General features: G+C 50.4%; 1 protein-coding gene across 3 annotated transcripts in view; it reads right to left on the bottom strand.

Moving 5' to 3' along the window:
* ABCA7 (ATP binding cassette subfamily A member 7) overlaps positions 1–12,572 on the bottom strand; it is a 243,777-nt gene that overhangs the window by 200,657 nt on the left and 30,548 nt on the right. For all 3 annotated transcript variants that reach the window (XM_069218017.1, XM_069218018.1, XM_069218019.1), the window contains exon 5: positions 1,647–1,774. In XM_069218017.1, the coding sequence (XP_069074118.1) occupies positions 1,647–1,774 (128 nt within the window). The remainder of the gene's footprint in view (positions 1–1,646; positions 1,775–12,572) is intronic.

Below are 12,572 nucleotides of genomic sequence, written 5' to 3'. Positions count from 1 at the left end.
CCCTGAGGCAGGAGGATGCCACAGAGTAGCGCCCAACACAGAAGCAGCACCAGCGGAGGAGCTCCTAGAAGCTGCCGCTCCACTGAGGCGGTGCCTGGGGTCTGCCCCCGGATACCCCGGCAGAACCCCTGCACAGTGCACCGGTGTGGAGGGGAGGGGAAGGAAGCCATGGATAAAAAGAGAGATCACAGGAACATGCCAACCTGCATGTAGGGCCAAAGAGCACTGACAGCACTCACAGCACGTACTCCAGCCTGAGGGTAACAGTGCTGAGCACGGTGCAGCGTGGCCACTCAGCCCAAGGACTAGCGCCCTGCTAGCCTACCTGTGGAGGTGTCAATCCACGCACCTCGGTGCAGCTGCAAACGCAGTCTGAAAGCACGCACCCTTGGCAATCCGGTGGAACAATCAAAACTGAGCTGTTTTTGGTCCCAAGGGAAGAGTGCACCTCTCAAAAACCCCAAGTCTTGGGATTAATACTGATCACTCAGAAAAGGCCATGAATGTGGGCTTCTTGTCTGATACCTCCACATCACTGGATGCTGGCTCCTGTGGAGCTGTTTCTATCTTAGCAGCAGACTGAGACCCTGTCTGTCCTTCCAGTGCCACAACAAAAGCCCCCAACATCCTCAAGACAGATTTCAGATGGCAAGAATTGCTGCACTTTGTGCAATTTTTCACCTCAAAAGAAGACACCATGTATCAAATGTAGTGCCTTGCAGTCTGAGAAGAAATCCCATTTCAAACCTGGCATCTCATGTAGAAATACTCAGGCAGGCTCGCTCCCCACAATCTGACTGCCAGCTCTGCCCATTAGGTGCCAGCCCAGGGCATTCTTCCAAACCACTGAGCGGTTACCCACCCCTCCAGGGAGGTGGTGGCTGATCTGTGATGGGGAAGAGGTCCCCGGAGACTGCGTCTCCTTCAGGAATCACGCTGGCAGCCTCCACAGGAGCAGACAGTGTTCCCGCTCATCCTGATGTCCCCCCACATTAAAAACGGATATTGTTTACGGCAGCTCTGGCTCACAGGCTGCTTTAAAAATGTTTTCCATTTGGGATGCAAACACAAGGATGGTGGTCTGCTGTGCCTTGGAACAAGTGTGTGTATATGTTTGTAACAAATTATAGGGGGGTCACAAATTGCAATTTACTTGCCTAGATAGTATTCATTAAGAAGGTCATTCTGGGAACCCCGGAGAATGGTGATTTTGTATTAGTGCACAGGTCTGGTTGCAAAATGTTGGTGAGCAATTTGTGTGCACTTTTTGTGAGCGTACCCTTAGTACACCTGCCCTGAGTACCTTGAGAATACCGCAGTGATGCCAGAACTCATCCTCTGAGCATCCCCCGGAGAGCGCCTTGGTCTCCTTATGCGCGACAAGGACTCCGTTACAGGCAAGCAGACATGATGTAGTGTCTGGGATTCTGTGGGCTGATTACAGCAATCTGGGCAATGAAGATTAATTCCAGAATAATTCACCAGAAAGTAGATTGGGATTATGTATTACACACAGTGCTGTAATTCGACAGACATTTGTTACAGGAGAGTATCAGTACTGTTTTTTGGGGTAGGGAGGTGGCGACGACTCGTTGCACCCAAAACCAGACACCCTACTCTGATGTGGGATGCATCATGGGTTTTACCTGTGCTTGGAGGCTGGCGCCCCTGAAGGTCACGGAGAGCAGCCAAGAGACGCCTGAATCCCTCCACAAGCTCACTGTTCCGTCCAAGAAAGAGTACTCTCTGGGTGTCGGCAAACAGACGAGACAGGCTGCAAAAGACAGACGAGAATCACTGATACCCCAAGCAAGCAGCAAGAGATGCAGGGAGAGCGACAGCATGATGTAGCATACAGCGAGAGACCTCAGTGACAATAGCAACATCTGACTGTACAGGAACAGACAATGGCTGCAATACTGAACCCTCGCATATAGGATGAGCCCCAATGACAAAATCACAGTCCACCATTTACAAGCAGACCCATCTCAACATGCAGCAGGAAATGTGCAGAGTGTGCAGGAAGGAAAAACACCCAAGAGACAGCAGTGTCATCTAAACTCACAAGGAGAGACATCTAGTAATAACAGTCGTATAGGAACATGGAAGCAGTGACCTCCTGGAAGCATAGAATTAACAACAACATACCTGCTAGAACAACACACTTTACAAAATACAACAATAGACCACCTGGAAGAAGAGACCTGACAACCTGCAACAATCGCCCTGGAACAAAAGACTTCACAACGATCAACAAGAGATCTCCTGGAACAACAAACTTCACAACAATCAACAAGCAATCTCCTGGAACAACAGAGTTCACATCAATTAATAAGAGACCTTCTAGAAGAACAGACTTTACAACAATCAACAAGAGACTTTCTGGATGAAAAAAACTTCACAACAATCAACAAGAGACCTTCTGGAAGAACAGACTTCACAACAATCAACAAGAGATGTCCTGTAACAACAGGCTATACAACAATCTACAAGAGATCCCCCATGAACAACAGACTTCACAACAATCAACAAGAGAACTCCTGGAAGAACATACTTCACAACGATCAACAAGAGAACTCCTGGAAGAACAGACTTCACAACGATCAACAAGAGACGTCCTGGAAGAACAGACTTCACAACAATCAACAATAGACCTCCTGGAAGAACAGACTTCACAACAATCAACAAGAGACCTCCTGGAAGAACAGACTTCACAACAATCAACAAGAGAACTCCTGGAAGAACAGACTTCACAACAATCAACAAGAGACCTCCTGGAAGAACAAACTTCACAACAATCAACAAGAGAACTCCTGGAAGAACAGACTTCACAACAATCAACAAGAGAACTACTGGAACAACAGAGTTCACATCAATTAACCCCTTCTGTGCCCAGGACGTCATGGTTACGTCCTGAGGCACAGTGCTGCTGTGCCCAGGACGTAACCATTACGTCCTGTGCACAGAGCCCAGAGGGAGCGCTAGCGCTCCCTCTGTGGGGTTCTCCCCCACCCCCCCAAGTCAGGGATGGAAGGGGAAGCCCTTCCCCTCCCACCCCCAACCCCCCCTGTGACGTCAGCGCGCGAGCGCGCGCTGATTAGTCACAGGGTCTCCCCCATCGCGCTGGAAGCAGATTTTTTTTTTTTCAATGAAATTGCCAAAAGGGAGCGACCCCTTGGGCAAGGGTCGCTCCCAGGGGGGGCATTTTTTTAGGAAGGCCTTTTCTGCCCCCCCTGGGGGCAGATTGGCCTATTATTAGGCCGATCTGCCCCCAGGGGGGGCAGAAACCTCTAGGCACCAGGGACCTTTATTTTTTATTTTTTTTTTTTGTGATGTTTTCTTTTTTTTTAGGTGGGGAGCGACCCCTTAGGCAAGGGTCGCTCCCCTAGGGGGCAAATTATATTTAGGCCATTTCTGCCCCCCTTGGGGGCAGATTTGCCTATTTTGATGAGACCAATCTGCCCCCAAGGGGGGCAGAAACCTTTAGACACCAGGGAGTTTTTTTTTTGCGCGCGAATTTCACGCAACGGGAGCGACCCCTTGGGTAAGGGTCGCTCCCAGGGGGGGCATTTTTTTGGGAAGGCCTTTTCTGCCCCCCCTGGGGGCAGATTGGCCTATTATTAGGCCGATCTGCCCCCAGGGGGGGCAGAAACCTCTAGGCACCAGGGAGCTTTTTTTTTTTTTGTGATGTTCTCTTTTTTTTTAGGTGGGGAGCGATCCCTTAGGCAAGGGTCGCTCCCCTACGGGGCAATATATATTTAGGCCATTTCTGCCCCCCTTGGGGGCAGATTGGCCTATTTTGATGAGGCCAATCTGCCCCCAGGGGGGGCAGAAACCTCTAGGCACCAGGGATCATTTCTTTTCTTTTTGTTATGTTTTCTTTTTTTTTTAGGTGGGGAGCGACCCCTTAGGCAAGGGTCGCTCCCCTAGGGGGCAAATTATATTTAGGCCATTTCTGCCCCCCTTGGGGGCAGATTGGCCTATTTTGATGAGGCCAATCTGCCCCCAAGGGGGGCAGAAACCATTAGACACCAGGGAGTTTTTTTTTTTTGCGTGAATTTCACGCAAGGGGAGCGACCCCTTAGGCAAGGGTCGCTCCCTGGGGGGGGGGGGGGGGGGTAATTATTTTAGGCCATTTCTGCCCCCCTGGGGGGTAGATCAGCCTATTTTGATTCGGCTGATCTGCCCCCAAGGGGGGCAGAAACCACTAGGCACCAGGGATTTTTTTGTTTTTTTGTTTTACAGATGGGGAGCGACCCCTTGGACAAGGGTCGCTCCCCTGGAGGGGCAAAATGTATTTAGGCCATTTCTGCCCGCTTTGGGGGCAGATCGGCCGATTTTAGGTCAATCTGCCCCCAAGGGGGGCAGAAACCACTAGGCACCAGGGATCTTTTTTTGGCGGCGTCACGCAAGGGGAGCGACCTTGTAGGCAAGGGTCGCTCCCCAGGGGGGGGGGGTAGGGGGGGGGCAAAATTATTTTAGGCCCTCTCTGCCCCCCCTGGGGGCAGATCGGCCTATTGGTATTAGGCCGATCTACCCCCAGGGGGGGCAGAAACCTCTAGGCGCCAGGGCACATTTTTTTTTTGTGTTTTTTTTTTTTTTTAAGAGATGGGGAGCGACCCATCAGGCAAGGATCGCTCCCCTGGGGGGCAAATTGTATTTAGACCATTTCTTCCCCCCTTGGGGGCAGATGGGTCGATTTTAGGTCAATCTGCCCCCAAGGGGGCAGAAACCACTAGGCACCGGGGATTTGTTTTTTGGCGCCAATGTCACGCAGGGGGAGCGACCCCGTAGGCAAGGGTCGCTCCAAGGGGGGGGGGGGGGGGGGGGGGGTTGGGGGGCAAATTTATTTTAGGCCATTTCTGCCCCCCCTAGGGGCAGATCGACCTATTATTAGACTGATCTGCCCCCAGGGGTGGCAGAAACCTCTGGGCGCCAGGGCAATTTTTGTTTTGTTTTTTGTTGGTTTGTTTTTTTAGAGATGGGGAGCGACCCATCAGACAAGGGTCGCTCCCCTGGGGGACAAACTGTATTTAGAGCATTTCTGCCCCCCTTGGGGGCAGATGGGTCGATTTTAGGTCAATCTGCCCCCAAGGGGGCAGAAACCACTAGGCACCGGGGATTTGTTTTTTGGCGCCAATGTCACGCAGGGGGAGCGACCCCGTAGGCAAGGGTCGCTCCTGGTGGGGGGGTGGGGGTTTGGGATGCAAATTAATTTTAGGCCATTTCTGCCCCCCCTGGGGGAAGATCGGCCTATTATTAGGCCGATCTGCCCCCAGGGTGGGGAGAAACCTGTAGGCGCCAGGGCAAATTAGTTTTTTGTGTTTTTTTGTTTGTTTGTTTGTTTTTTTAGAGATGGGGAGCGACCCATCAGACAAGGGTCGCTCACCTGGGGGGCAAACTGTATTTAGAGCATTTCTACCCCCCTTGGGGGCAGATTGGTCGATTTTAGGTCAATCTGCCCCCAAGGGGGCAGAAACCACTAGGCACCGGGGATTTTTTTTTTGGCGCCAATGTCACGCAGGCGGAGCGACCCCCAAGGCAAGGGTCGCTCCCGGGGGGGGGGGGTGGAGGTTCGGGGGGCAAATTTATTTTAGGCCATTTCTGCCCCCCCTGGGGGAAGATCGGCCTATTATTAGGCCGATCTGCCCCCAAGGTGGGCAGAAACCTGTAGGCGCCAGGGCAAATTAGTTTTTTGTGTTTTTTTGTTTGTTTGTTTGTTTTTTTAGAGATGGGGAGCGACCCATCAGACAAGGGTCGCTCCCCTGGGGGGGCAAACTGTGTTTAGACCATTTCTGCCCCCCTTGGGGGCAGATTGGTCAATTTTAGGGCAATCTGCCCCCAAGGGGGCAGAAACCACTAGGCACCGGGGATTTGTTGTTTGGCGCCAATGTCACGCAGGGGGACCGACCCCGTAGGCAAGGGTCGCTCCTGGGCAGGGGGGGTTTGGGGGGGGTGGGGGTCAAATTTATTTTAGGGCATTTCCCCCCCCCCACCCCCCCCGGGGCCGGCTGAGCTAGAGGTCAAAATCCACAGGTAGGCACTTTGCAAAAAACACCTCTGTTTTCTGTGAAAAAATATGTTGTGTCCACGTTGTGTTTTGGGCCATTTCCTTTTGTGGGCGCTAGGCATACCCACACAAGTGAGGTACCATTTTTATGGAGAGACTTAGGGGAACGCTGGGTGGAAGGAAATTTGTGGCTCCTCTCAGATTCCAGAACTTTCTGTCACCGAAATGAGAGGAAAAAGTGTTTTTGGGCCAAATTTTGATGTTTGCAAAGGATTCTGGGTAACAGAACCTGGTCAGAGCCCCGCAAATCACCCCATCTTGGATTCCCCTAGGTCTCTAGTTTTCAAAAATGCGCTGGTTTGCTAGGTTTCCCCAGGTGCCGGCTGAGCTAGAGGCCAAAATCCACAGGTAAGCACTGTTTTCTATGAAAAAATTTGATGTGTCCACGTTGTGTTTTGGGCCGTTTCCTGTCGCGAGCGCTAGGCCTACCCACACAAGTGAGGTATCATTTTTATCGGGAGACGTGGGGGAACGCTGGGTGGAAGGAAATTTGTGGCTCCTCTCAGATTCCAGAACTTTCTGCCACAGAAATGTGAGGAACATGTGGTTTTTTAGCCAAATTTTGAGGTTTGCAAAGGATTCTGGGTAACAGAACCTGGTCCGAGCCACACAAGTCACCCCATCTTGGATTCCCCAAGGTCTCTAGTTTTCAGAAATGCACAGGTTTGGTAGGTTTCCCTAGGTGGCGGCTGAGCTACAGGCCAAACTCTACAGGTAGGCACTTTGCAGAAAACACCTCTGTTTTCCTTCAAAAATGTGGCTGTGTCCACGTTGCGCTTTGGGGCGTTTCCTGTTGCGGGCGCTAGGCCTACCCACACAAGTGAGGTATCATTTTTATCGGGAGACGTGGGGGAACGCTGGGTGGAAGGAAATTTGTGGCTCCCCTCAGATTCCAGAACTTTCTGCCACAGAAATGTGAGGAACATGTGTTTTTTTAGCCACATTTTGAGGTTTGCAAAGGATTCTGGGTAACAGAACCTGGTCCGAGCCACACAAGTCACCCCATCTTGGATTCCCCTAGGTCTCTAGTTTTCAGAAATGCACAGGTTTGGTAGGTTTCCCTAGGTGGTGGCTGAGCTACAGGCCAAAATCTACAGGTAGGCACTTTGCAAAAAACACCTCTGTTTTCCTTCAAAAATTTGGCTGTGTCCACGTTGCGCTTTGGGGCGTTTCCTGTCGCGGGCGCTAGGCCTACCCACACAAGTGAGGTATCATTTTTATCGGGAGACGTGGGGGAACGCTGGGTGGAAGGAAATTTGTGTCTCCTCTCAGATTCCAGAACTCTCTGCCACAGAAATGTGAGGAACATGTGTTTTTTTAGCCAAATTTTGAGGTTTGCAAAGGATTCTGGGTAACAGAACCTGGTCCGAGCCACACAAGTCACCCCATCTTGGATTCCCCTAGGTCTCTAGTTTTCAGAAATGCACAGGTTTGGTAGGTTTCCCTAGGTGGCGGCTGAGCTACAGGCCAAAATCTACAGGTAGGCACTTTGCAGAAAACACCTCTGTTTTCCTTCAAAAATTTGGCTGTGTCCACGTTGCGCTTTGGGGTGTTTCCTGTCGCGGGCGCTAGGCCTACCCACACAAGTGAGGTATCATTTTCATCGGGAGACGTGGGGGAACGCTGGGTGGAAGGAAATTTGTGGCTCCTATCAGATTCCAGAACTTTATGCCACAGAAATGTGAGGAACATGTGTTTTTTTTAGCCAAATTTTGAGGTTTGCAAAGGATTCTGGGTAACAGAACCTGGTCCGAGCCACACAAGTCACCCCATCTTGGATTCCCCTAGGTCTCTAGTGTAAGGAAATGCCTCCTTGGCATGGTTGCCCCCTGACTTTTTGCCTTTGCTGATGCTATGTTTACATTTGAAAGTGTGCTGAGGCCTGCTAACCAGGCCCCAGCACCAGTGTTCTTTCCCTAACCTGTACTTTTGTATCCACAATTGGCAGACCCTGGCATCCAGATAAGTCCCTTGTAACTGGTACTTCTAGTACCAAGGGCCCTGATGCCAAGGAAGGTCTCTAAGGGCTGCAGCATGTCTTATGCTACCCTGGAGACCTCTCACTGAGCACAGACACACTGCTTACCAGCTTGTGTGTGCTAGTGAGAACAAAACGAGTAAGTCGACATGGCACTCCCCTCAGGGTGCCATGCCAGACTCTCACTGCCTATGCAAGTATAGGTCAGTCACCCCTCTAGCAGGCCTTACAGCCCTAAGGCAGGGTGCACTATACCATAGGTGAGGGTACCAGTGCATGAGCATGGTACCCCTACAGTGTCTAAACAAAACCTTAGACATTGTAAGTGCAGGGTAGCCATAAGAGTATATGGTCTGGGAGTTTGTCAAACACGAACTCCACAACACCATAATGGCTACACTGAAAACTGGGAAGTTTGGTATCAAACTTCTCAGCACAATAAATGCACACTGATGCCAGTGTACATTTTATTGCAAAATACACCCCAGAGGGCACCTTAGAGGTGCCCCCTGAAACTTAACCGACTGTCTGTGTAGGCTGACTAGTTCCAGCAGCCTGCCACACTAGAGACATGTTGCTGGCCCCATGGGGAGAGTGCCTTTGTCACTCTGAGGCCAGTAACAAAGCCTGCACTGGGTGGAGATGCTAACACCTCCCCCAGGCAGGAGCTGTAACACCTGGCGGTGAGCCTCAAAGGCTCACCCCTTTGTCACAGCACCGCAGGACACTCCAGCTAGTGGAGTTGCCCGCCCCCTCCGGCCCCGGCCCCCACTTTTGGCAGCAAGGCCAGAGAAAATAATGAGAATAACAAGGAGGAGTCACTGGCCAGTCAGGACAGCCCCTAAGGTGTCCTGAGCTGAGGTGACTCTAACTTTTAGAAATCCTCCATCTTGCAGATGGAGGATTCCCCCAATAGGATTAGGGATGTAACCCCCTCCCCTTGGGAGGAGGCACAAAGAGGGTGTACTCACCCTCAGGGCTAGTAGCCATTGGCTACTAACCCCCCAGACCTAAACACGCCCTTAAATTTAGTATTTAAGGGCTCCCCTGAACCTAAGATTTTAGATTCCTGCAACTACAAGAAGAAGGACTGCCTAGCTGAAAACCCCTGCAGAGGAAGACCAGAAGACAACAACTGCCTTGGCTCCAGAAACTCACCGGCCTGTCTCCTGCCTTCCAAAGAACTCTGCTCCAGCGACGCCTTCCAAAGGGACCAGCGACCTCTGAATCCTCTGAGGACTGCCCTGCTTCGACGACGACAAGAAACTCCCGAGGACAGCGGACCTGCTCCAAAAAGACTGCAACTTTATCCAAAGGAGCAGCTTTAAAGAACCCTGCAATCTCCCCGCAAGAAGCGTGAGACTTGCAACACTGCACCCGGCGACCCCGACTCGGCTGGTGGAGAACCAACACCTCAGGGAGGACCCCCGGACTACTCTACGACTGTGAGTACCAACACCTGTCCCCCCTGAGCCCCCACAGCGCCGCCTGCAGAGGGAATCCCGAGGCTTCCCCTGACCGCGACTCTCTGAAACCTAAGTCCCGACGCCTGGAAAAGACCCTGCACCCGCAGCCCCCAGGACCTGAAGGACCGGACTTTCACTGCAGAAGTGACCCCCAGGAGTCCCTCTCCCTTGCCCAAGTGGAGGTTTCCCCGAGGAAGCCCCCCCCTTGCCTGCCTGCAGCGCTGAAGAGATCCCTTGATCTCTCATTGACTTCCATTGCGAACCCGACGCTTGTTCTAACACTGCACCCGGCCGCCCCCGCGCCGCTGAGGGTGAAATTTCTGTGTGGGCTTGTGTCCCCCCCGGTGCCCTACAAAACCCCCCTGGTCTGCCCTCCGAAGACGCGGGTACTTACCTGCAAGCAGACCGGAACCGGGGCACCCCCTTCTCTCCATTGAAGCCTATGCGTTTTGGGCACCACTTTGAACTCTGCACCTGACCGGCCCTGAGCTGCTGGTGTGGTAACTTTGGGGTTGCTCTGAACCCCCAACGGTGGGCTACCTTGGACCAAGAACTGAACCCTGTAAGTGTCTTACTTACCTGGTAAAACTAACAAAAACTTACCTCCCCCAGGAACTGTGAAAATTGCACTAAGTGTCCACTTTTAAAATAGCTATTTGTGAATAACTTGAAAAGTATACATGCAATTGAAATGATTCAAAGTTCCTAATGTACTTACCTGCAATACCTTTCAAACAAGATATTACATGTTAAATTTGAACCTGTGGTTCTTAAAATAAACTAAGAAAAGATATTTTTCTATAACAAACCCTATTGGCTGGATTTGTCTCTGAGTGTGTGTACCTCATTTATTGTCTATGTGTATGTACAACAAATGCTTAACACTACTCCTCGGATAAGCCTACTGCTCGACCACACTACCACAAAATAGAGCATTAGTATTATCTCTTTTTACCACTATTTTACCTCTAAGGGGAACCCTTGGACTCTGTGCATGCTATTCCTTACTTTGAAATAGCACATACAGAGCCAACTTCCTACATCTAGTTTTCAGAAATGCACAGGTTTGGTAGGTTTCCCTAGGTGGCGGCTGAGCTACAGGCCAAAATCTACAGGTAGGCACTTTGCAAAAAACACCTCTGTTTTCCTTCAAAAATTTGTCTGTGTCCACGTTGCGCTTTGGGGCGTTTCCTGTCGCGGGCGCTAGACCTACCCACACAAGTGAGGTATCATTTTCATCGGGAGACATGGGGAACGCTGGGTGGAAGGAAATTTGTGGCTCCCCTCAGATTCCAGAACTTTCTGCCACAGAAATGTGAGGAACATGTGTTTTTTTTGCCAAATTTTGAGGTTTGCAAAGGATTCTGGGTAACAGAACCTGGTCCGAGCCACACAAGTCACCCCATCTTGGATTCCCCTAGGTCTCTAGTTTTCAGAAATGCACAGGTTTGGTAGGTTTCCCTAGGTGGCGGCTGAGCTACAGGCCAAAATCTACAGGTAGGCACTTTGCAGAAAACACCTCTGCTTTCCTTCAAAAATTTGGCTGTGTCCACGTTGCGCTTTGGGGTGTTTCCTGTCGCGGGCGCTAGGCCTACCCACACAAGTGAGGTATCATTTTCATCGGGAGACGTGGGGGAACGCTGGGTGGTAGGAAATTTGTGGCTCCTCTCAGATTCCAGAACTTTCTGCCACAGAAATGTGAGGAACATGTGTTTTTTTAGCCACATTTTGAGGTTTGCAAAGGATTCTGGGTAACAGAACCTGGTCCGAGCCACACAAGTCACCCCATCTTGGATTCCCCTAGGTCTCTAGTTTTCAGAAATGCACAGGTTTGGTAGGTTTCCCTAGGTGGCGGCTGAGCTAGAGGCCAAAATCTACAGGTAGGCACTTTGCAAAAAACACCTCTGTTTTCCTTCAAAAATTTGGCTGTGACCACGTTGCGCTTTGGGGCGTTTCCTGTCGCGGGCGCTAGGCCTACCCACACAAGTGAGGTATCATGTTTATCGGGAGACGTGGGGGAACGCTGGGTGGAAGGAAATTTGTGGCTCCTCTCAGATTCCAGAACTTTCTGCCACAGAAATGTGAGGAACATGTGTTTTTTAGCCACATTTTGAGGTTTGCAAAGGATTCTGGGTAACAGAACCCGGTCCGAGCCACACAAGTCACCCCATCTTGGATTCCCCTAGGTCTCTAGTTTTCAGAAATGCACAGGTTTGGTAGGTTTCCCTAGGTGGCGGCTGAGCTAGAGGCCAAAATCTACAGGTAGTCACTTTGCTAAAAACAGCTCTGTTTTCTGTGATGTGTCCACGTTGTGTTTTGGGGCATACCCTGTCGCGGGCGCTAGGCCTACCCACACAAGTGAGGTATCATTTTTATCGGGAGACTTGGGGGAACATAGAATAGCAAAACAAGTGTTATTGCCCCTTGTCTTTCTCTACATTTTTCCCTTCCAAATGTAAGACAGTGTGTAAAAAAGATGTCTATTTGAGAAATGCCCTGTAATTCACATGCTAGTATGGGCACCCCGGAATTCAGAGATGTGCAAATAACCACTGCTTCTCAACACCTTATCTTGTGCCCATTTTGGAAATACAAAGGTTTTCTTAATAGCTATTTTTTACTCTTTATATTTCAGCAAATGAATTGCTGTATACCCGGCATAGAATGAAAACCCACTGCAGGGTGCAGGTCATTTGTTGGCTCTGGGTGCCTAGAGTTCTAGATGAACCTACAAGCCCTATATATCCCCGCAACCAGAAGAGTCCAGCAGACGTAACGGTATATTGCTTTCAAAAATCTGACATTGCAGGTAAAAGTTACAGAGTAAAACGTAGAGAAAAAGTGATGTTTTTTTCACCTCAATTTCAATATTTTTCTTTTTCAGTTGTTATTTTCTGTAGGAAACCCTTGTAGGATCTACACAAATTACCCCTTGCTGAATTCAGAATTTTGTCTACTTTTCAGAAATGTTGTGGTTTCTGGGATCCAGCGTTGGTTTCATGCCCATTTCTGTCACTGACTGGAAGGAGGCTGAAAGCACAAAAAATCGTAAAAATGG

The sequence above is a fragment of the Pleurodeles waltl genome, chromosome 12 (genome assembly GCF_031143425.1).
Source record: "Pleurodeles waltl isolate 20211129_DDA chromosome 12, aPleWal1.hap1.20221129, whole genome shotgun sequence".
NCBI classification, from domain to species: domain Eukaryota; kingdom Metazoa; phylum Chordata; class Amphibia; order Caudata; family Salamandridae; genus Pleurodeles; species Pleurodeles waltl.
This window is presented reverse-complemented; position numbering and strand designations above follow the sequence as displayed.